The 25,544-nt window shown below is 41.2% G+C and overlaps 1 protein-coding gene across 11 annotated transcripts in view; it reads left to right on the top strand.

Moving 5' to 3' along the window:
• The window catches only part of LOC132122732 (unconventional myosin-XVIIIa-like), a 102,457-nt gene that overhangs the window by 39,065 nt on the left and 37,848 nt on the right, over positions 1-25,544 (top strand). For 5 of the 11 annotated variants that reach the window (XM_059533090.1, XM_059533089.1, XM_059533083.1 and 2 more), the window contains exons 3-20: positions 5,732-5,854; positions 6,461-6,526; positions 7,362-7,449; positions 7,893-7,999; positions 13,038-13,214; positions 13,969-14,179; positions 14,804-14,946; positions 15,263-15,363; positions 15,577-15,640; positions 15,805-15,949; positions 17,670-17,684; positions 19,111-19,284; positions 19,374-19,464; positions 19,669-19,861; positions 20,759-20,845; positions 24,106-24,247; positions 24,349-24,508; positions 25,025-25,211. In XM_059533090.1, coding sequence (XP_059389073.1) covers positions 5,732-5,854; positions 6,461-6,526; positions 7,362-7,449; positions 7,893-7,999; positions 13,038-13,214; positions 13,969-14,179; positions 14,804-14,946; positions 15,263-15,363; positions 15,577-15,640; positions 15,805-15,949; positions 17,670-17,684; positions 19,111-19,284; positions 19,374-19,464; positions 19,669-19,861; positions 20,759-20,845; positions 24,106-24,247; positions 24,349-24,508; positions 25,025-25,211 — 2,274 coding nt within the window. The remainder of the gene's footprint in view (positions 1-5,731; positions 5,855-6,460; positions 6,527-7,361; positions 7,450-7,892; positions 8,000-13,037; positions 13,215-13,968; positions 14,180-14,803; positions 14,947-15,262; positions 15,364-15,576; positions 15,641-15,804; positions 15,950-17,669; positions 17,685-19,110; positions 19,285-19,373; positions 19,465-19,668; positions 19,862-20,758; positions 20,846-24,105; positions 24,248-24,348; positions 24,509-25,024; positions 25,212-25,544) is intronic. The other 6 variants (XM_059533091.1, XM_059533087.1, XM_059533088.1 and 3 more) reach the window with 4 other exon arrangements.

The following is a 25,544-nucleotide window of genomic DNA, read 5'->3' as shown; positions in this document are numbered from 1 at the left end:
AGACAAGATGGCGACCAGAAAGTTCTTCAAAAGCCCAGAGCTTCCCCATGCTCCCTTGAGTCCTGAACCCTTAATGAATGGAGAAAGCAAAGTGAAGGGTACACTCAATGGCAGTGTTAAAACTACTGATAATGCTAGTCAACCAGAGCTCATAGAGGACTTAAAGGGTGGGACCCACAAGAAGGTGATAAAAGTGGTACGCAGAGTGGTTAGGAGGGTAGTTCCTGCTGAAGAAGACATGGCAACAACCCCTGCAGCAATGTCCCCAGAGCCATCTAAAGAACCACCAAAGCCTGAAACAGCATCTGTACAAAAAGTCTTGAAGGTGCCTGTGTTTTCCTTCAAACATGATTCAATAAAAGAGGAGAGAGATGATATCTCTGCTGGACTGACTAGTTTGATGACACGAGGCAGGACCAGGGAATCTCGTCCATGCATCCGCAAGGATGAGCCTCTTGAAAAAGAGGGTGTGAAACCTGTAGAGAAATCTCAAGAGAAGGACATTTCTGGACCAGCACAAGCTAAAACTGTGCCCAAAGTAGAGGCCTCCCAGACTCCAAAACAAGAGCAACAGACTTCAGCATCTGCTGCTACTCTGACAACTCCCAAGTCTCTGGTTTCTCCACCAGCAGGATTCATCCCAACCCCAAAATCCAACCCACTCTCTCCTCCATCTGGATTTATTCCTACACCGAAACCCTCATCAAAACCATCTACACTTTCTCCTCCAGCAGGCTTTATTCCTGCTTCAAAACCTTCTCCTGTGACTCCTACTGTATTTGTTCCAACAGCTCCTATCGTTTCTTCACCTCCAGCTCCTATTCCAGATCCCAAAACCTTACCTGTTATACCCAGTTCTACACTACCTGTTCCTAAAGCAGCTGCTACCTCTGCTCCAACTGCTGCTGGTAAATCCTATCCCCTTAACTCCCCAGCCTACAAAACAGATCCATTTGCCCCTCCTTCAGGGTTCATTCCCCCCAATAAACAGATGCCTATGAAGAAACCAGAGGTATTGATCACACTGATTACTTGGCTGCATGGATTGCTGAAGTTCACTTTACTGTGTGAGGAATGGACTAATGTGAACGGCTTATACCACTAGTACTAAGATGTTTCACGTTATAGTCTATTTGCAAATAAGCAAGTTGTTCAAATTTGTGCTTTTTTACTAAACATTTTCCTCTGCATTTATCCTAGTGGCTTGTGTCTCTTGGAAGTGCGAGACAGCTCCCTTCTCCTAAACTTCTTATACTGTCTCTGAGTTGAGCTGTCTTTCTAGTCTCTTTGGGTTTAATAGCTCAGCCCAGGACTTATGGTTCCTGAATGTCACCACTGGAAAACCAACTTTAATATGCAGATCTTGCAAATTAAGGTGGAATTGAAGGCCTTAATAGATTAAACCACTTCAGAGACCCACAGTAGTGTTGTCAAAAGACCCGGTACTTCGGTACCAAGTCGCTACTAAAATTTTTTAAATGTGACTGTACCAGGTTTCTTTAAGTACCGGTAGTACCGAGGTCCCGTTCAAACCCGGTTCAGCGCTATGATTTCCGCGAAGCAGAAAACGAGGACGGAATCTCAAAATCCAGTCATGAAAATGAAACTTACATTTTAATATGGACAGTCATAGAATTTGTCAAAGTTAGCATAAATTAATCAAATCAAATCTCCATATGGACCAGTATCTGTAAATGTTAAGCCGCAAATGTTGCTTGAAATATGAATCCGTGTCTCTGTGTGAATTAATGAATGACAGAGACGTGCGGGTTTGTTTACTACATAGACTGAAGCGCATGACGCTTGCATTAATTTTAGCATCTGAGCTTCAGAGTTCTCTCTCCATCAAGCGATCTTTTCTGTTTCTCACACATGCAAAGAGAGAGAGAGAGAGCGAGAGTCTTACCACGCTGAATCGACACGCTATATGTAAACGATTCTTTATTGTCTTTTCCTGTAATGGAGTTCATTTAGAATTATTCATATTCATTTTTGAACAAGCAGAAGACACACCGGTTTCTCCGGTAGTGGGTGGAGCTAATGCGCAAATGGCAAAATTATTGGCTGGCGCTGATTTTGTACCGTCCCTGTTTTGATTTCAGCAAATCAGTTTGACCGAACGCAGACAACATAATTAATATTCATGAACCCAGCAGCTCATCAATCCATAGTGCATTGGATATACATTAGTATGATAGTAGAATTAGTAGTAGTATTATCTTTTAATAATAATTAATATGATTACTAATTAATATGATCTATTACTATTTTTTTTACACCAAAAATCTTAAGCATCACCACCAGTTTTAAGTTCAGTTAAAATGACAAATATGCATTCATTAGGCCTAAAAGTTAATTTTTACATAAAGGCATTGTGCTAGAAATATTACTATTATTTAGTAAAATGTATGTGATAGTGCTACTACTGTTGAAAAAAATTATAAAACTTTATTTTTTAAAGAAATAAATCACAATATTTCTTACATGTTTTAATTTTAATAGAAAATCCCCTTTATTTACCAGAAATAAAATGTTTAAATTTCATAAATGAAAAGACAAATTAAATTTGGGTGAAACTTGTTTTTACTGTTTTTCATAATTATATAACTTGTAGAAAAACTTTAAACACAATTGTAAATAAGTATAAAGAATCGCATTGGTTTTATTTTTAGTGCTAAAAAGTTTTTTTTTTAAATTAGCATATTTTTGCTTTGGTACCGAAATTGGTACCGAGAACCGTGGATTTTCACTGGTATCGGTACCGAATACTGAAATTTTGGTACCGTGACAACACTAACCCACAGAGCTATTTACTAGTTTTGAGTACACAAGATTGGTGACAACATACATCTGTGTGGACACTGTTGCAAGATTATAGACACTACATCATATGGATTGATTACTGGTTTTGTTTTGGATATTTGTTTTGGAGTTGTTTGATTGTAGCATTTCAGATCAGAAGCAATAATTTGCGATTGGTTGCATGGATACTAACTTCAAGCCCTTAAACAACTTTGTGACTTTGTATGTGGTTTGGACATAATATTTGAAGGTGAAGACGATCTTACTTATGCCACCAACTCGAGCAGGGAGACCTTCTCCTGGTAGCATTTGTAAACCCACTCTACCAACCCTGTCCAAAAAGGTGTGTGTTTGTGTGTGTGTTTTACAAAGATCACACTCTGCAGCAGTGAGATTGACATGCCTGCTCAGCTCTGCAGGAAGGGAATGCAGCATGCTAACATACACATTTGTGACTTTGGTTTCAATCAGGTTTTGTTTAGAGCTTTTACAATTTATCCTTTTGAATGAATTGATGTTGCCTACTACATAACATTACTCAATGACAAAGCTACTGTTTGTGCATAGTCTGAGTTAGACTCACCTCTTCTTGGTGGTCTGGCCTATAGGAGAGTCTGCCACTGAGTCCCATAGAAGAAGCACAGAGACGGCTGGAGAGGATCTTCGCTGCATCTGTAATGCCTGTCCCTCTTTCTCTTGTCTTCATTTCTGCTTCCTCATCTTCTCTCTTTCTCTCTCTCTCTCTCTCTCTCTCTCTCTGATGCTAAAATATGCTTTATCCAGACTGTTTTACATGGCTCTGACTGCGCTGGCTGTAGGCCTATAAATAAAGCACTTTAGAGCTTGACAGCACTTACACTGACTGAATACTGAATACTGGGAAACAATTGTATACACTACATTGTTAATGAGGACATTAATACTAGCAGAGCAACAACATAGTGCCTTCACATCTAATGGTTATGAACACGTTCTCTGTAGAAGCAATGTATGGCTTTATTTCAAACTCTAGTAGACACCGTAAATTCAGTTCCAGAAATCTCACTTTAGATAAAGTTTTAAACGAGTAAGTGTAAAACAAAAAATCTACTAAAATTACTTATTTATTTGTGTAGTCCCCCCCAATTTTCTCCAGTTTGGGGGGGAAGACAACAGTGAAGACAACATTAGTCCTGAAAAACATTCAGAAATGTTCTGTCTCATCAAATCTTATTTAAAAACTATTTTACCCAACTTTTTATTAATGAAATGTTGTTTGTTAGTGTAGCATATTGTTAGCTTAGCAACAAATGGTAATGTGAAGCTACAGTACTATTTTTTTGTTATATTTGTATGTTGTGTTTAAAGGGGGGGTGAAATGCTCATTTTCACTCAATCTCCTGTTAATCTTGAGTACCTATAGAGTAGTACTGCATCCTTCATATCTCCAAAAAGTCTTTAGTTTTATTATATTTATAAGAGAAAAATAGTCTGTGCCGATTTTTTTCGGAAAAACACGAGCGTCTGGAGGCGTGACGTGTGGGCGGAGCTAAAGAATCACGAGCGCGAGTAGGCTTTTGCGTTGAGAGCGTTTGGAAGTTGTGACATTACCGTGAGGAAGAAAAAACATCATCCAAAACAAACCATGGCTAACAGTCAGATTCAGCCGTTTATTTATGATCCAGAATCAGATCACGAGGCTGAAACTGAACGAGAGCAGCAGCAGCAATGACTACAGCAGGACGTCTCTATGTGGTATGTATTGAAACTGTATATATTTGCTTAGCGGTTTTGGAAAATGACTAAGTTCCACTTTGTCGTCTTTTTTTTTTCTTTAAAGGTGTACAAGGTTTACTTGATGTGCTTACGCGCCGATAGCTAAGTTAACAACACAGAGATATTTGAAGCAGTTTTACTCACCGCCTGCGGTTCCAACACACGATCGTGACCCGTTTTCGTTGGGATTGCATCATCCTTAAGAAATAAACGATATGCAAATCCGGCGTCAAACTGGGTCTTGTTTGTAAAACAAGCATCTTCGAAATGCAGGGAACATACAAAAACACTTGCACAACTCCGTCGATGCTCTGTAAAAATAAACTCCGTCCACTGGTCCCTTAATGTTTAATCTGTGCAGGGTTGTCTTGCCCTCGAAACCAAAAACACACTTCTTTTGTGACATTTCGCGACGCTCTCGCTCTGATCAGTGAATGTCTCTCGTCCGCTCTGCTCTACGGGAGCGCGCGCTCTTCCGGCAGAAGTGCCCTTAGGACCCATATAAGGAAATTCCGCTCCATCTTACGTCACACAGACCCATACTCGAAAAAAACTTTCCGAAACTTGTGACAAACCGGAAGGAGTATTTTTGGAACAAAAATACTCCTTCAAACGTACAACTTAATTTTTGAAACTTTGTCAATGTTTAGCATGGGAATCCAACTCTTTAACAGTATAACAAACTCAGTATGCATGAAATAGCATTTCACCCCCCCTTTAAGACATCATTGCTGCCCCCATATATAGGGTTTTAATTCAATGCTTTTCGGTGCTCCATATTTTTAAGATGCTGCCTTAGAGGTTAGCTGCCTAAGTAGAGAATATAAAACAAGGCAGCTTACTAGGTTTTGAATTGTATTATGTATTATGGGCTGCTCTGCTACGAGACCAATAAATAGGTGTTTTTCCTCAGTCTTCTGCTCTGATGTCTACTGAGCTTAGATTTGTATGTTTTTACACCCCATTTTTCCCCATTTCATGCACTTTTTAACTTTTGCTGTGTGCTGCAGTACAACTTGAGTATCTAGACAGCAAGTTGTTATTGGTTCAGGCATGGCCATCTCACGTCCATGTGTCTGCTGTTCTTTCACCTCTGGATACATGTCTCACGTCTACCTTTCTCTCTCGTCCACTGCTGTCTCTGTGGCTGTGATTGTTTGGCTGACTGGTCTAGCTGGAACCTGTGGCCAGTGCCTCTGCGTCGTCTCACGTACAGAGCCCCTCTGGGGATGGCTCTTCCCCTACTGCGCCCCTCCATGGCTTGGCCCAAGTGTGCGCTCGTGTGGCCTGTTGGAGTGTAAGCCCTCTGTTCCTCTTTCCAACTCACCCCCACCCTCGTACATGGCTATATGTGCTTTTGTGCTTGTGTTATCAACAAAAAATAGATGCTTATATTTTTATTAAAGCAAATATATGAACCTGATTGTTTCTATATCATATCTTTGATATAAGGATTGCCTGCTTGTTTATTGTGTATGTATGATCATTTTAAGCCAGTGTTGATGCAGTGCATGGTGACTCAGGGTTAGCTGTAAATGCATGAAACCCTTAGTGTGACGATTTGCTTTTGCCGCCCCACTGATCAGATTATAAGTGAATAGCAGTGGATGTGCTCTCTAATTGGTGAAGACTTTGATTTAGTAATATCTCCTTTTGCCTCCTCATGCCTCAAGCTCTGAACATTCTCCCCGGTGAATGTTTATTTCATACCATGGTGCCTTACACTGATATACCACATGATCAACAACCCTTTTTATTCACAGGATGTTTTAGATGCTCTGTGTGTGGATCTGAGGCAGGCTATTAAATTGAGAAATGACTGTGTTTTGAGAGATGCACGTTATAAAGTGTTATGATGTCTAATGCTGCTCTTGCCCTCTCATGCTGACCGGCCGTCTTACAGGGACAAGTGGAGGAGGATCCCGTGGTGATCCTAAAGGCAGACCATGCTGCTGCCGCCCATCCTAAGGTCTGCTTCGTGCTGTTGTGTGTATCATAGTTCACCTGCATAATCCCACCCTTGACCTGTCGTGTCAAACTTGCCCTTGTGTTGTGGAGTGTTGTGTTCACACCCATCCCATTTCATCGACAACACCCCAGACATAGAGCCACAATTGAGAGACACATGCGTAGATAGCAAAACAGACAATCTGGCAAATAAAATAAAATGGGTTAATCTAACATTTAATTAGCATTGGATTGTTATTAACAGTTCTGTAGTGTTTTCTACCTTTCCTTCTCATGTGCCGCTGTACTTGTAGAGTTTACCGGTTTACCTACAGCAATGACATCTTATACTAACCAAACACAAGAGAAGAGAAGCTTGTAAAACTGGAACACAACTCCACAGATATACTATCTCTCACTGTCAGCCCTCCACAGCGGTAGAGTTCATGTTCTGACCAGTGTGTGTAGGTCAAGCATGAGTGCAGTGGAAACAGACATGGCCAGACAACCAGAACATCGGACTTGTAATCTGACCTCGTCCATCATTTGATGCCCGAGTTGGCTTCTACTTCTGCTGTTAAACTCTCCCTATCTTGCATGACTACTGTAGACATTGGGAAACGAGTTTTTTTTTCTGGACTGATCTGGGATCTCTTTGTACCCTAATTGATATTCTGTCAGCAGAGGTCTCAGATCAGGATAAAAATACTTTTTGTGTCATTGAATGATAACAGACCTTCTCACATAAGTGTGGACCAATGCATGGTGTGGATTTGAAGCGTATCAGTGAAGCTCCTGTTCAAAAGGCCTGTGCAAAGCCATAAAAAGTTGTTTGACTGATGTTTTCTCCTTCACAGGTGAAAACAGAGGAGCAGATAGCTGCAGAGCAAGCATGGTACGGCTCAGAGAAAGTGTGGCTGGTCCACAAGGATGGATTCTCTCTGGGTTAGTACAAAAGCCATGCCAAATGAACTCGAAGCATTATTTTAAATTGAAGACATTTTCTATTCATTTAACTTGCATAATTTGACACATTCCTATGTGAAAATAGAATATTGTGCTAGAATAGAAGAGAAAGTCATTTCAGAGGCGGAGAATGTTATTGCATTTTGATGAAAGATCATGGAAACATATTCTCTTTTAGAATATTGTGCACCATTGTTTCGCACACTATAACATCAGGGACATTTATTAAGAAAAGAAATCGGGTCAGTTTTAATTCTTATACGATTTGTAACTTAATACTAGTTTCATTACGATAACAATAACAGAGTGCTTTTATGGCATTGAAATTTAAAAAGTCTGTTTTAATTTGGTTTCCGCAATGATGATGTGATGTGTGCAATCCGAAATAAAACAATCCCAGTGTTCTCTGGTGTTCTTTACAGCCACTGTGGTGAAGACAGAGACTGGCAGTCTACCAGAGGGGAAAGTGAAAATCAAACTGGAGCATGATGGGACAGTACTGGATGTGGACGAGGATGACGTGGAGAAGGTCAGTTGTCCAGGCTGATCATGTGTAGGGATGGGTATTACGGTTTTAACGGTATTACTACTCTTTCAGATACTGCTTAACCGTCCGGTACTTTAATGGTATTTTTATCGGTACTTTGTGTTGTGTTACTTTGTGTTGTGTTAGGCAGTGGAAAACTTAGCATTTCTCTGTCTGCACATAATGCACTTTTGAAAGATGCTTTGACAGATTGCTTGTGTTTCCGCCCTTACATGCCACAATTTTGTTGCACTTATGACAACCAGCGTTGTCTGCATCAACTCTAGTGAAGTATAACCACTCTTTGGAACGTTTTGCTGTCTCCGCCATCGTCACTCTATGTATTAAGCAGTTTTCGTACTGTAAGGGGCCGTTCACATATCGCGTCTAAAAACGAATGGAAAACGCTAGGCACGCCGCTTTCTGATTTTTTTTCCCCCAAAGCTTTCGAGCACTTGCGCTCCTGAGGAGTCTGATGTTGCTAAGCAACCATGACCTGCTCTCTCCATGAAGAAGTGGAAATTTCAGCAATGGATAAATGGATTTGCAGCACTAAAAACTGCTTGCAGTAGCTCTGCTTCTAAATTAATAAAAAAATCCACATACAGCTATCAGCTGTTCCTTCATCTTGGCTGAGCTTTCAACGTTGTTACGGAAAAGCTGAGGAAGTTACATGACATGCGGTGCGCTTGCGGCATTCTGAAAAGTTCTCCGCGGCACACATGAGAGATCTCGCAGATCTCACAGACAAACGTCTTAACATGATCGCAAATTAGAAATGTTTGGTGAGATAAAATGTGCACGATAACATTATTAAGCAAAAATACATAGTACATAAATTTTTTCTCCTCCAGTACCGAAAGCAGGACCGATACCGTCAGATCTTACTGATACTACGGTCTTTCAATTTAGCCCCGGGGCCATTTTAATACCGGGTTTCGGTACCCATCCCTAATCATGTGTTTTAGTATGCACAAATAAAACATTTTTTATTCATAATCAAAATATAATGAAAATTCTCTAAATGCATGTTATAGATCATATTGTGATCAATTCATCTTTGTATGTTTAATTTCTAAAAACATTTTTGACCCCTGTTCATCTTCGGAACACAGTTTAAGATATTTTAGATTCAGCCCGAGAGCTTTCTGACCTTCCATTGAAAATGTATGTACGGTATACTGTCCATGTCCAGAAAGGTAATAAAAACAGCATTAAAGTAGTCCTTGTGACATCAGAGGGTCAGTTAGAATTTGTTGAAGCATCGAAAATACATTTTGGTCAAAAAATTAAGACTTTATTCAGCATTGTCTTCTCTTCCGAGTCTGTTGTGAGCGCGTTTTCAATGCTTCAACAAATTCTAACTGAACCTCTGATGTTACATGGACTACTTTGATGATGTTTTTCTTACCTTTCTGGACATGGACAGTATACTGTACATACATTTTCAATGGAAGGTCAGAAAGCTCTCGGACTAAATCTAAAAAAATCTTAAACTGTGTTCCGAAGATGAACGGAGGTCTTATGGGTTTGGAATGACATGAGGGTGAACTAACCCTTTAAGTACACATTTCTTGCTTAATTTAGATTGATAATGACTTCTTAAAGATTTTAACTGATTCTAACTTTGAATAGATTAATTAAATGATTTATCAGATTGATTTAAGCTTGTTAGCGCTTTTATGTGATACATTAGAAGAAAGGTCATTTTGTTCATGAAGTGGCTACACTAGTCGGGATGTGCTGGTTTTTGAGTGCAGCCAGGAAATAGAATAGGAAAATTTGTCTCACCTCATTTCATCACATTCTGTTCAGATTTCACATTCACAATAGAAAACAATCATTCCTTTCACTGTGATGATGTGGATTCAACAGCAGAATAGCTGTGTATTTTAATGAATCACCAGAACTCTGCTTTTTGCCTGGCCTGAATCCAGAGCCAAGTGAGGGTTAGACATGAACAGGTGGGTCCTGGGTAGTATGGAAAGGGTGGGAGAAAATTATGCTATTATATAGGTCACAGAGAAACAGGTGGGATTTAGCCTTATTTTTTAAACAGACAGATTGACCTATATAGACAAGCATAGAAGCCTAATAGAATTTTCAGAGTTTGCACTATTAGGCCTTGATGAGATATATGCTGGGAAATATATTTCAGCTCACTTCCTGCCTGGCACAGTTTGAGCTGATGATTTCCAGGTTGACCTCAAATCAAATTTCTGAACCATCTGTTCATTGAGGGAATTGCTAAGCTGGATCCAGAGTTGAGCTTGACAAGTTTTAAATTGCATTAAAGATTGGCATGAAGTATTGAGGCTATTATTGTCACAGTGTCTGGGTTGTGTCCCTGGGTGTCCACTAGATGTCCTTCTTCTCACGGTGTCTATCACCTTATCACTTTCTGTCTCCCTTATTTGGTCACCTTCCTCCTTGTTAGGTAATTGATTGTGTTCCCCACCTGTCTCCTGTTTCCCCATCATCCTTGTGTGTATTTATACCTGGTCTGTCTGAGTCTCAGTCACGGAGTCCTTGTTTAATGTTGTACGTTAATTCTTGCCCGTCATCTTGCCTTGCCTTGCCGTCGTGTTTGTTTATGTTTGGATTGCTCTTCCGGTTTTCGACTCACGCCTGGACTGTTTATGCTCTGTGGATTAACCCCTAATAAAAGGCATACCCGCTATTGGTTCTCTCTCCTGTGTGTTCTGTACACCAGACGTGACAGAAGGACTCCGTCACTTTGAGACCCAGCGGTATGTCGAGTTACGCTTCTTCCCCAGCCTCCGAGCGGGAGAGAGGCATTCAGTTTGAGGGAACCCGCCTGGTCGTGTTTCGCGGGACCAGGGGAGGGCGCCGAGGGGGAGGTGGGCGAGAGGAAGCCCAGCACCGCTCTCCACCATGGCTCCCCTTTGACTCTGGGCTCACGTGGGAGGGACCAGAGCCGCCGTCTCACCAGGGCAGAAGGAGAAAGCCAGCGACACTGCCCATGAGGAACGCGGGTCCAGCACCACAGCACAAGAGGGCCACCAGCCCAGCGCCACGGTGCAAGATGGCCGCCAGCTCAACGCCAACGCCCAGGAGGGCCGCTGACTCCTTCTTGGATTATTTCGCTACGCTGTCCAAGATCCTAGAGATTCCCAAGACGGTTAATGTCATGGCTGCGGAGCCAGCGCCACAGCACAAGATGGCCGCCAGCCCAGAGCCACAGCACAAGATGGCCGCCAGCCCAGCGCCACAGCACAAGATGGCCGCCAGCCCAGAGCCACAGCACAAGATGGCCACCAGCCCAGCGCCACAGCACAAGATGGCCGCCAGCCCAGCGCCACAGCACAAGATGGCCGACTCAACGCCTGAGTCTCCAGACGAGGTGTCGCCGACTCGCCAACATAGAGGACGGAGGAGGAGGAGACAGGCGTCTACCGTTCCTCAAAGCCCAGAGGACGTTCCCGAGGCGGTGCCCGAGGCCGTTCCCGAGACCGAGGCGGTGCCCGATGCTGTTCCGGAGGCTGAGGCGATGCCCGATGCTGTTCCGGAGGCCGATGCCGAGGCGGTGCGCGATGCCGTTCCGGAGGCCGAGGCGGTGCCCGATGCTGTTCCCGAGGCCGAGGCGGTGCCCGAGGCTGTTCCCGAGGCCGAGGCGGTGCCCGATGCCGAGGCGGTGCCCGATGCTGTTCCCGAGGCCGAGGCGGTGCCCGATGCCGAGGCGGTGCCCGATGCTGTTCCGGAGGCCGAGGCGGTGCCCGATGCTGTTCCGGAGGCCGAGGCGGTGCCCGATGCTGTTCCGGAGGCTGAGGCGGTGCCCGATGCTGTTCCGGAGGCCGATGCCGAGGCGGTGCCCGATGCTGTTCCGGAGGCCGAGGCGGTGCCCGATGCCGTTCCCGAGGCCGAGGCGGTGCCCGATGCCGTTCCCGATTCGGTGCCCGTGCCTGAGGCCGTTCCCGATTCGGTGCCCAAGACCGGTCTAGAGTCAGGACCAGCCACTGATGACCTTCCGGGGTCAGGGCGGGTCACCGTGGGACGTTCGGAGTCAAGTCAAGTCACTGGGTGGGCTGCTGCTCGGGCCTGTTGGACTCCGGCATCGGCCACAGGGGGGTGGTGGTCATCCGCTCCGCCCTGGGGGACTCTGGCGTCGACCACGAGGACGTGGTGGTCCTCCGCTCCACCCTGGGGGGTTTCCGCTCTGACCACGAGGACGTGGTGGTCTTCGGCTCCACCCTGGGGGGCTTTTTGCTTTGACCACACGGACATGGTGGTCTTCTGCCCCGCCCTGGGGGGGCTTCATGTTGTGTTTGTCTGTTGTTTTTGTATTTACTCCTGTCCCCGTTCCTCTCTGTAGTCTGGCCCTCCATCCCTCCCCCTGAACCTCCTCCAGTCCTCCTCCCTCCTGGTCTTCCTGTTTTGTGTTTACTGTCTGGTGCCTGTTTCCAATGTCTTTCTTTTCTGGCCCTCCGTCCCTCCCCCTGAGCCTCCACCTGTCCGCCTCCCTCCTGGTCTGTCTTGTGTCTGTCGTGGAGCGTCTGGGAGCCGCTCCGTAGAGGGGGGGTTCTGTCACAGTGTCTGGGTTGTGTCCCTGGGTGTCCACTAGATGTCCTTCTTCTCACGGTGTCTATCACCTTATCACTTTCTGTCTCCCTTATTTGGTCACCTTCCTCCTTGTTAGGTAATTGATTGTGTTCCCCACCTGTCTCCTGTTTCCCCATCATCCTTGTGTGTATTTATACCTGGTCTGTCTGAGTCTCAGTCACGGAGTCCTTGTTTAATGTTGTACGTTAATTCTTGCCCGTCATCTTGCCTTGCCTTGCCGTCGTGTTTGTTTATGTTTGGATTGCTCTTCCGGTTTTCGACTCACGCCTGGACTGTTTATGCTCTGTGGATTAACCCCTAATAAAAGGCATACCCGCTATTGGTTCTCTCTCCTGTGTGTTCTGTACACCAGACGTGACAATTATAGATGAATCACATCAATTTAGTCATATTTCCACTCTTCCCATTTATCACCAGTCAGCTTTCTAGCATTCTTTGACCTTTATCATTTTAAACCCAGGCGAACCCGCCGTCATTTGACCGCTGTGAGGACTTGGCAGCTCTGCTCTACCTGAATGAATCCAGTGTAATGCATTCCCTGCGCCAGCGCTATGGAGGAAACCTCATCCACACATACGCGGGGCCCAACATGGTGATCATCAACCCTATCAGCGCCCCCTCCATGTACTCAGAGAAGGTGAGAGCCCTTGTTTTCTTTCACACTCCTTGCATCCAAATATGCCTACTTCTGCTTTATTATATAGTATCCCAATATGCAATACACATGAAAAAGTAGACGACAAATACAGTACTCACATGACCTCCTAGTTCATCAAATGCATTCTATATTCTGAAAGTATGCAATTACAGGTGGAGATACTCACTGTGGTAGCAATGCAATGCATTATGGCTACTATATTTTATACAACTGTCCCTTCGTCAGTTAAACGCAATAGGAAATGGGCAACAGAAAGCCGCTAATGAGCTTTATTGGATTTCTTGCAAGATAAAGTACTACCCATAAAATGTAATTACAATCCAGAAGAGAATTTATTTTGGTCATCGGTCCTAATTAAGTGATTTTTTATTATGGATCAAGCTGTTTATGTGCCATGTTGAGTGTTTTCTGCATTCTGAAGCTGAAACTATGATATATGTGAAAATGTTATTGCACTCGTGCTGGAAAGATGGTTTATGCCAACTTTCTTTTCAAGTTAACAGCTATTGATTTTCCCTTCATTGGAAAATGAATGTTAATGGTTTTACATTTGATGCTTTCATTACTGACCGTGTAATACATTAAGATTATTAGTTTGACCTGTAAGCTCCTTGCTGTCTTCCCAACAGTGATCTTCACTAAGCTTGTCCATAGACTTTTGTTTTCTCAGGCAAGCGGCATAAAGAAAATGCATGTGTTTGTCTGTTATAAGTTTTTCTCTTTAATGTTTCAGGTGATGCACATGTTCAAAGGCTGCCGACGAGAAGACACAGCCCCTCATATATATGCAGTGGCTCAATCTGCCTACCGAAACCTTTTGACAACACGACAGGACCAGTCCATCGTGCTGCTGGGAAAGAGCGGCAGTGGCAAGACCACAAACTGCCAGCATTTAGTTCAGTACCTGGTGTCCATCGCCGGCAGCACTGGGAAGATCTTTACTGGTACAGAAACTCCTAGCAATTTTTTTAAAGGTTTTCTAGGGATGTACTCACATTTTGGCAAATGCTGATGGCTTATAATGTTGTTATAATATTCAAATGGAAATGTATAAAAGTGCAATCTGCTGTGAAAGCATCAGAATTTTATTATAGAAGTCAAATTCTTTTAAAACTGTGCTTTTGTAACCAAGCCTAGAAAAACTATTTACTGTTGAATTGATAAAATTGGCCAGTGTAATATGATCATTGTGCATTCCCATTTTTAACTGCATATTTTCTCTATGTGCTTGAAAAGCTTGAACAGCTTGTGGTAAAGGGTAAATGCAAGGGTGTCACGCGGTCACTGGAAATTGGCTTGTCTAGTGTGGAGAGAGTGTGAGCGCTGGGAAGAGGGTGACAGATGAGAGCTGTGCTAATGATGCCCACTAAAGCACTCTGATAATTAGCCGTCATTAAGGCCTGCTCAGTCCCTGAATGGTCAATAATGACCTAATGAAGACTACAGTGCTCATCAACTATACCATTAAAGAGGCTTTGATGTTATCTTCATATGCAGGATCCTCTCTTCTAGTGCGGTCAGTGTTAAAGAGTCAGTCATTTAGTTAAATATAACTGTGTCTCTTCCAGCTGAGAAATGGCAAGCGGTCTACACAATCTTAGAGGCCTTTGGAAACAGTGCCACCTCCATGAACAACAACGCAAGCCGCTTCTCCCAGATCGTCTCGCTGGATTTTGACCAGGCTGGTCAGGTGGCCTCTGCCTCTATCCAGGTTTGACATTGATATTGTACTGGGTCATATCTAAATGCACATTGCACATATAAAAAAAAAAAGGTACTCATTTAATGACGTGTAGATAAATGGCAACCCACCCTGCTACCTTTAAATGCCCCTTATTAAAATATTGTTCAGTTCAATAAATAATAATAATCATAAATACAAATGTGTTATCTTAATAGTTTTTAATTATTTAATTATTTTATAGTACTACGATACTGTATGAAATGGGCAAAAAATAGAATTCTGCTATTGTAATTATATAAACATGTCCATTCAAGAGTCATTCATCTCTTTCTTTTATATGTAGACCATGCTGCTGGAGAAGCTGAGGGTGGTGAAACGACCAGAGACTGAGTCCACTTTTAATGTTTTTTATTACATGATGGCTGGAGCAGACAGCACACTCAGGTAAACTCACGCTAATGAATATATGAATGACTACAGAATGAATGAACTCATGAATGAACGCTTTGAATACAGTGTATTTTTTGCTATTGCATTTTTCAGTTATTTTGTCTGGAGCCCAACATTTCTGCTCTTAAAAAAAGCTTGCACTATTGAAGAAACCTGTAAAATAACTGTGTGAGTTAATATCTCGATTGTATTTCAATTTTCCTGCAGAACGGAGTTGCATTTCAACCACTTTGCAGAGAACAGTGCTTTTGGGATTGTGCCTCAAACTAAGGTTAGTTTTAAGTAGATTGAATAGTTTGCCAGCAGCATATCCAAAATCATTTTTAAAATGATTTATTAATTTAGTGGGTAATGCATACAACAAATAAAATTGTGTTGTATTGTATTTTGTATTTTTCTAATATTCTTTTCTTGTGTGTGTGTATGTGTACACAGTCTGAGGACAAGCAAAAGGCATCACAACAGTTCACTAAACTGCAGGCAGCTATGAAGGTGCTGGGCATCTCTTCTGATGAACAGAAAGCTCTGTGGCTCATCCTTGGGGCCATATACCATCTTGGAGCTGCAGGGGCCACAAAAGGTAACGCAACACTCACCCAGTCAGACAGTGTGGTGTGTCATTGATTTACTTTCAAGCAATCCCAAGTCACCAATAACCCCGGCATAAACCCTTAGCAAAACATATTTAGAGCGGTTAATAGCTTGCTTTGATTCTAACTCTTCCCCTTTAAGCCCCACACTGCTGTCTCTGTGCTAATTTAGCTCACAGAAGCATTCGACAGATTTCTCTTTACACATCAGAACTGGAAAACTTCAAAAAAAAGAAAAAGACGCCTAACAAGCACGGAAACAGACTTTATTAATTAAGGCTGACTATCTGTCTGCTTACTGAGCTCAAACAGAGGAGAGACGAGCAGCTCAGGAAACAGTTTGATGTTGAGGAGTTTAGAGATGTGCATTTCTTTAGCTCTAATGAGGATGGATGGCTCCGTATTCACAGTCTATGATATCACTTCCCCCTCATGCAGAGGATGATGTATTAATGAACTTTTTAATCACCAGACTCCAAACTGTACTGTCTACATCCTGTCTCTAGGGTCTACAGTCATGGGAAACTCAGAAATTGCTGGGAATATTCAAATTGTGTGTGTTTGTGTGTGTGCGTGCGTGCGTGCGTACTGGTTTGGGTAGTTTATGAGGACACAGATTTGTGACATGACACTGGTATTACAATATGAAGGTGGTTAATGAGGACACTTCCTGTGTCCCTGTAATTCAGAAGGCTTCAAATGTGTGTGTGTGTGTGTATGTGTTTATCTTATAAGTCATGGAAAATTTCTCCTTTTTTTTGTGAGTTAAATTTCTATAAATCTATTATTTAAAAATCATTATTCAGTAATTAAAAGGTGTGGGAAAGGAGTGTGTGGACTTGGATTTGAATACAAGTATGTAATGTATACTAGTTTGTTGCTGATATATAGTGATATATAGTCAGTGCTGTCTCTAAATTGCTCTGTAGTCTGGTACTCTTTCCTGAACCTGCATGGCTCCCCTGTGTCTCTCAGACAAATGCAGGAAAGCTTTATTTCTGGCAGGAGGTACTAATACTGCTTCAGTGTCCTGAGTTGGTACTGAAGACTAACATTACATGACATCAAACATAATAACTGGTAAAGCTTTTTTAGCAACATATTTCACCTTCAGGACAGTATATTAAATGTTTATAAAGACACCTTTGTCTTGTCACTTAGTTGTACCTGACTGTCGGTACAGCAGGGGGCAGTGTTGTTCTGCTTCATTGTATTTTGGCTGGGTATTTATCTAGGTTTAAGTCTGTTCTTATTCTTAGTACAGGCAAATAACTGTAAAATGTGTAAAATAGTTTTTCTAGACTTTGTCAAGGAACTGTGGGGTCAGTAATATTTTTTTATACTTGTATTTAGCAAGGATGTATAAAGGTGACAGTAAAGACATTTATAATTTTTAAAAAAATAATTTTTATCATTATTATTATTATTATATATTATTGTTTTAGTCTTTTACTAGTCCTCATATGCTACTATATTTATTCATTGGCCAGCCATTGGAAAAACACATATTGATAGATTACTAATTGACAACTAATGTGCAATGGAAATGTCAAATAAAAATGCATGGAAATCCAGTAATATTTGTACAGTATATGCGAGAGTTTGTGGGCTAATGATTGCATTTTTGGTTCCGTTTGTACAATACTGAATAATGTCTGTCATGTCTTAACCCTTTTCTTCTCTACTTGCATGTTGCATGATGTTACAAAGCAGAGGTTGATGAAGGTAATGAGCATGAATATTATATATCTACAAGCACTACAAGCAAATACCTCTTTTGTGTTTGTGCGTGTGGTTTTATGCTGTTATCGTCCTTGCCAGACATTTCCATTTCCATTCTTATTGCAGTCTTTTCTTTCTTCTTTCATTTCTCTGCTTGTCTTCTTTTCTTTCAGAGGTTTATAACAATGTCTTAGTCTTGAAGCTTAGATAAAACCTTGGTGGGAATATGTGCGGGTGAGGGAGGGGAGCATCGTAACTTTGTTGTCTTATAAAGCTCAGGCTCTCTGATGTTTTTCCATGTTGTAGACTTTTCATTTCTGCAGTGCTTTTCTGTTGTTAAGCCGCAAACACAAATAAAAAGCCTTTTCGCTCTCAGTTCTTGTTTATTTTTGGCGTTCATCTATTCCACCAGAGGCCTGCGTTGTTTTCCATCTCTCTCTCTCTCTCTCTGAGACCTTTTCTGGTTGCGTGTCACTCTTCTTGTTTATGACTCTGTGGCTAGCTCTGAGGTCAGTCGGAACAATATCTGCTAGACACATTTGAAAAAACCTTTAAAAAAAAAATGTAAATGCTGACTAAACATTAAAACTCACAGGCATCATCAGACCATTTTTTGATAGTTCTGAATGTGAGAGTTTTACTGTATACAGTCAGTGGTTTTCAATAGTGCTTGTCAAAATGTACATTGAATATCAAAATAGCTTGTTGTAAAAAAAAAAAAAAAATCTAGTTTTTGATAAAGCAGTATCATTTATTCAGATGCATTCAACCAAATACTATTAGTTTTATTCGATATTTGTTTAAATATAAGCAAATAATTATATTAATATTACCATAAGATGAATGCGCCAGCCATGTACAAAATTAATAACGTGACATTCTTGAAACTCATCTTTGTTTCAGTTGAATCCATATTTAATCTCATCTGGGATGTAGTTTCTTTCACCTTCTATAGTTTTGCTCCTGATTTTTTGAGGATGAGGACATATCACACAGCCTCTCTGTGGCGTCTGCTTAATTTGGCAAGTGTTTACCAAGTAACAGATGGATTTGCATGAAAATCCCACAGTGATTGACTGGATGACAAATTTAAATAACGAAATATATGGAAAGAGTTTCTCCTCCCTTCGAAATTGATCTTCTAAAAAAAGCGTAATCAAACAGTTAGTTGCTTTTTATCGTCCATGACCGGAACTAATCTGCAGCCTACTTTAATCCGTAATGCACCCATGAAAACCACTGCTGTTTTTCATCCATAATTTCAATATTTGGTTAAAACGGGATCTATTCGAAAAGATAATATGACTGTTCATCAATGAAATAATCAGCGGGATTGCATAAGACTTCTCTCAGATGCCACAAGAGCCCCAGAGTCATTAGTGTTGCTTCGATCAACATGGTATTAACACTGTCCCTGCGCATCTCACAGCGGGCCGGAAGCAATTTGCACGTCATGAGTGGGCCCAGAAGGCAGCTTACCTCTTGGGATGCACCCTAGAAGAGCTCTCCTCTGCTATCTTCAAACACCAGCCCAAAGGAAGCATACAGAGATCCACCTCGTTCCGCCAGGGACCAGATGATGTTGGGACAGGAGACAACTCAGGTAAGAATTTTCATAAAACAAGACCTCTGACACAAAGGAATTGTGTTTGCTTGCTTTGGCAGTATTAAAATGTATGTTTTACCTCACAGCTCCAAAGATCACAGCTCTGGAGTGTCTGGAGGCCATGGCTGCTGGACTCTACTCTGAGCTCTTTACTCTGGTCATCTCACTCGTTAACCGGTAATGTTTGTTACCTCTCAGGGTCAGGACAAAAATGTCTTGTCTTTTTCCCAATAAGAATGTAAAGATTAGTAGTGGGAGTAGGCTTTTAAATTGCCTACCATAATTCCCAGTTTAATTTGTGAATGAGAAAAAAAGCCTTTATTGTTTGATGCATCTAACCTACACTTAATGTGCATCTGTTGTTTGTTTGTGTTTGTTTAGAGCGCTGAAATCGAGTCAGCATTCCCTGTGCTCTCTGCTTATTGTGGACACACCAGGATTCCAGAACCCAAAGTTAGCCAAGCGGGACCGTGGCGCCACCTTTGAAGAGCTGTGCCACAACTACACCCAAGAACGTCTCCAAACGCTTTTCCATGAACGCACCTTTGTACAGGAACTAGAGCGCTACAAGGAGGTGCAGAAACTATCAAAATACTTCCTTTGAAAAAAATAAAAAATAAAAATTATAGTCTCAATTCATTTGGGCTGTGTCTAGCTGAGATAGATCGATGTTTATTTTAATACAACCTCAAATTTAATAATGCAGAATTAACATGTTTGTCTAAGCTGTCATAATCAAATGTGCTTGCCTTGTTAACAGAATCAATAATCAGGCTAAGTACATGAGCCAATCAGAGTCTGTCATAGAGATAAAGGGACTATAAGCGATGTTCTGGAACTCCCTACAGACTACCAGTCGGCATGAATTTTTTTTTCAATTTTTAAATACTTTTTTTCCCCCCAAAATTGTAAATGCACATTATAGAGCTCATTGTGCGCAGTTCATCCATAAATACATTTGATTTGTCCTTTTTTAATTTTATAATAAACTCTTAACTCTCATAACTAACTCTTTGGGTGAAAACAACGAAGTTCCCACCCTAATCTGTAACACTTAACACTTGGGTTTACATAAAAATACAGAAGAAAAAAAAATATTTTGCTACTTCTGTTTCAGTGTGATTGTGAACAATGGCAAATGTTGACCGCACATTTAGTCACAGAATTTGCCTCAAAGTGATGTGATTGACCAGCGCTTATATATTTTTGGCAGTTCACAGAACTTAGGGCTGTCATAAAGACAGGCCTGATATTTCAGGGCAGATGTCTGAGCATCATTCCACTCAAGGTCTTGAAATTATAAATTTTCATGCTTAAGCCTCTTACTTGGTTATTTATCTGTCCTCAAGGCTGTATAATCATAGAAAAATTTAGAAAATATGGTATTAAACACATGAAAAAATATAGAAACCTTTAACCTTAAATCAGTTTGAAATCGTAGCTGACTAATACTCCCTCTATCCCTGTTTAGGAAAACATAGAGCTTGCATTAGATGACATAGAGTCCAGTACATCACTGACTGTATCAGCTATAGACCAAGCCTCCACTCAAGCATTGGTAAGCAACTTTTTACTTTCTTTCCTCCTCAGGATTTTGTAGTGCACCCCAGCCTGTTCCCAAAGGGGCCTTATCTGGAGAATGTGTGCTTTTCAGTTTCAGCAGTGACTTGAATCACTGAGTTTCCCTCGTCTCTCACAACGTTGGGGAAAAAGACTGCTTGAAAAGTTCTCCTCAATGACTTTTGTGTCCTTTAGTTTGTCATTTGAGCACGAACTCAACCTCAAAGTTGTTATCTGTGCCGGCAAGTTATTATAATGTCGTATCTAGCCAGTTGTTGCAGGAGCAGAGTGTCAGGAACGTGGCTTTATGGGATGTTAATGAGACCGGAGAGGAATTTCTTTGTCTTTTATATGTGTGTGGGTGGGTATTGAGTGGGAAGTGCCCTCCCACTTTTTAAGGCACAGCATTCAGCATCTTAATGAAAGCCCTTTTGATGACATTGTCTCTGTCACAAAAAGTTTCTGGATCATGCTTAGTAGTCCCTGTTAAATCTGAATCATATTGGAATCAGAGACAGATTTGTGCTTAGAAAAGGATCTTAGATTTAAATGGGTCAGTGATGCATGACTGATTGCAAAACGTGTAATTTTGATTTCTGACAAGCTGCTTTGAATGTCACTAGTAAGTGTTTTGAGTGCCCCCAGTGGTCTCAATCACAAATTACAGTTTTACGACTTGAATAAAAACAGTTTGCCTGTGGCGTCATCCAATCTTTTAAGTCTTTCTCTGCTTTTCAATTTACTGAAGTTTTGAAAGAAATTCATACATTTTCAAATGATTATTTTAAAAATAAATTAATTGAAAGCACTGGCTGAAACAACACTGACAGGTTAATTAGCCAATCTGTGTCTGATAAGAATAATATGAGGCATAATGACACGGTCTCATCAGTGTGAAAAGTAATATTTAAAGACAAATTCTGAGCATATTCATAAGCCAACGTAATTGCTGTAAGTTCTTTTCCGCACCGGCCTCATCCGCAGTTATTCAGCAGCCTGCAAAGTGTCAGTGCGGTAAAGCAGAACAAGGGATAAGCCATTACTGGTATTAATTGCTTAAGTAGACAGGCAGAGTGTAAGGTTTAAAAATGCCTGCTTGACTGCCCTGGAGCTCTTACTTAATGCAGACCTTTAATGAGGAGCCCAAGACTAATAGCTCATCTTTTTTCCCCTCGTTTTCTACTCCTCTCTCTTATTCTATAAAGGATAGTAATTGCTTTCATGTAATGACTAATGTTGTGTTTGAGGTCATTATCGAAATATGAAATAAAATGTCAATTAAACAATGCACAGTCTTGATGAATGAAAGGGGCTTAAATTGCAAGTAAACAAAGTTCTTGAGAGAGATTGAGCTTGTTCTAGCCAAGATACAGCATGAGCATTAGGGTCTAACGTCTTGTTAGTCTCACTGTTGCTTCATGAGAACAATCTCAGTGGCAAAGAATTAAAAAAAAAATGTGGCGTAACCATGCAGAGAGTGATGAGTTGGTAGTGCTTTCATAAGGTTTAGAGGTCCTTTTCTAATGGGTTAATGTTTAAAAGTGTGGTCACATTCACAAATGTCCTTTATTCTGTGAATTAACCCTATAAAGCCTATTTTATATTTGATATGCAAATTATCAACATGATCAAAACTTTGCTTGAAAACCTGTTTGCTGGGAAGTGTATACTTATTTTTATAAAGTAAACGTAAGAATAGGGTGACCATATGCGCCGTTCATACAGGACACGTCCCAGCCAGGATTTTAATATTGCCTAAAATTAATTTCTAATTTAATTTAATTCTAATTAATCTAATTTTTTATGCACCCATGTTAACGGATTCCAGTTGCGTTCCAGGAGCGTTGCGTCTGCAGCAGTGCAGCGATCGTTTACGTACCGAGTAGCGAACTGCAAACGCGTCCTGTGTGAAAGCACATCGAGTCCGTGCTGCACCACATACGTAACGTACACGGACTGCATACGCACTGCAGACGGAGTATGTGTGAAACAGGCGTGAGCAGGGCCGTAGCTGGGGTCAGCGGGGCCCCGGTGAAGGTTGTACCAGTGGACCCTGTTTGAAATGGTTTAATTTGTATTTTGTGTTCGTTTATTTTTATTTAATTGTGCTATTTACACAATGTTTAAGTTTGTAGGTGTCAAGGTACAGAAACCAAATAATTAAATGTAAAATAGCACTGGATAGTCTTCAATGTAAAAATGAAATATACAGTCAAACCTACATTTATTCAGACACCTTCAACATTTCTCACATTATTACAGTTTTGCTATATATATCTCAAAAATTATATCTGGTGTCTGAATAATTTTTGGTTTGACTGTTAAAACTACAAAGTAATTCAGTCAAGAGCAGTGAGTGATTTTCATTTCATTTTCTTGGATTAACATTATAGCAGCCAGTGGCTAAATTAGGCGCAGTCACTTTAAGAGACGATGAACGCATGCAATATTAATACAAATCCCATTTTTTCCCTCAACTGTTTACTTTCACTTAAGGAATAACTGACAGTTTTTTCGAGCATAATTTCCAAGGTGGATATTTTGACACATTTTGTATGTATTTGTCGGCACAAGAGCAAAAATAAGCAAATTCGATGTTCAAGTGTTTTGAGACGCCTTTCTCTGCGTGAGCCCTGAACACCAGAACACCGCGAGTACTGAATTGGGCTCTTTCACATCTTTTTGTTTGTTCAAACTGCGATTTGTATTTGTTCGTTCAGGTGCAGGAGGGACTTCGAGGAGAACTTCGCAGAAGAGAGCTCGGTTCAGTGTCGCTGTCCGTGATACGCGGCTCTCTCTCTCTCGTGCGCACCGAACACAGCGCGCGAGATACCAGCTACTCTGTTCAGCTTTGTGTTGTGTTTGGATGCTTTAATGTTTAAATCGACAAGCGGTAAAGCTTAATAACACGTGAAAAAGATAAGCTTTCGTGACGATGCGCAGCAGTGGCCCGTCAACTGTCCTGAGCATCTTTTTAGGCTTGCCTCAGCCAGTGGGTTATATAAAATATCAAGGTGAAAGTCATCATAGCTTGCTTAGTATAGACCCAGCTCCCAACCCAACTTTGAGAACAGATTAACGGCGATATTTTTTTATCGCCCGATTAGAGTCTCACGTTAACGCAGCACGTTAACGCCGATAACGGCCCACCACTAAAACGTATTTACACTATTTTGTCCCCAGCTCCCTGTTTATATTACAGACCCCTGTCTACGGTTAGAGTCTAACAAAGTGTTCTTGCATGTTAATGTGATTCAGGTACGGACCTTGGCCAGGACAGATGAGGCGAGGGGCCTGCTGTGGCTGATGGAGGAAGAAGCTCTGCAGCCCGGAGGCTCAGAGGAAAATCTGCTGGAGAGACTCTTCAGTTATTACAGCCCTGTGGATGGAGAGAGCAAAGGTCAGAACACAATGCACCTCCCACATGCCCAACCACACACATACTTGAACACATTGACATTTTCGTATGAAAAGATCATGCAACCTAAATGCATCCCTCAGGCCCTGCCTTGATGCTGAAGAGTGAGAAGGCACATCACTTTCTGTTGGGTCACAGCCATGGGACCGACTGGGTGGAGTATGATGCTCGGGGATGGTTGAGCCATGCCAAGCAGAATCCTGCCTCTCAAAATGCGGCCATATTACTGCAGGACTCTCAGAAGTAAGACTCCCATTATGAAATTAATTAATAATATTTTTCTGCTGGTACAAACATTTAGCGAACTCCATCTCTGAAAGCGCTATGAGTTTGGGTCGCTTATAACATGCATGTGAAAATACAATGATAATCAGTACTCTATGGTTAAATGTTTAAAAATATTTATTTATTGAACTTTTTATAATTATTTTAATTTTTATGGTTTAAATGATAACAAATATATTACATATTGTTGTTAATATAAAGTAATATTTAGTAATAATAATAATAATAATAATAAGTAATAATAATTTTTTTTTTTTTTTGCTGTTAACTTAGTGTTTTGGTCCAGTTAACATTTACTTTATGTTCAGATTTTGGGAAGCTAATGTTACTTTTTACTGAAAAAGCTACTGCTGAGATACAATTATGTGTAATGACAACTTTTTTTTTTCTTATTTAAAGTGTTGCATATTTCACTTGTGGAGGCGTTAAATGATCCAGCTCATTCTGTGTATACTCTGGTCCTTCTATCTGCAGGAAGAATATCAGCGGCTTGTTTAAGGGACGTTCAGGGGGAGCCACAGTTTTGTCAGGCTCTATTGCTGGGCTTGAGGGTGGATCACAGCTGGCCCTGCGCAGGGCAACAAGCATGAGAAAGACCTTCACCACTGGTGTGGCCGCTGTTAAAAAGAAGTCCCTCTGCATCCAGATTAAACTGCAAGTGGTGAGCACTTCAGATGTGAAAACTACATCCATACATTAATGCACTCAAAACAGCTAGACAGAGAGTAATGAAATGGAACCTTATTATGAACCTCCTTGACTGGAACAGAAAAGGTAGGGCTCTCGATATGTGTTTTTAAAGATCTTAGTTCTAAAACTAAGCATGCTAATTATAGCACCACCACTAAAATATGAAGTAGAAAATCTAGATAAACCAGTCACCCTCATTAATAAGTTATTAATAACCTAATAACCATTGTGACTAGAGGTCAGCAATACAGATTTTTTTTGATGGCTGATGGAATATTTTCGAGCAGGGTAGCTGATGTCCTAT

This window comes from Carassius carassius, chromosome 41 (genome assembly GCF_963082965.1).
Source record: "Carassius carassius chromosome 41, fCarCar2.1, whole genome shotgun sequence".
NCBI classification, from domain to species: Eukaryota; Metazoa; Chordata; class Actinopteri; order Cypriniformes; family Cyprinidae; genus Carassius; species Carassius carassius.
This window is presented reverse-complemented; position numbering and strand designations above follow the sequence as displayed.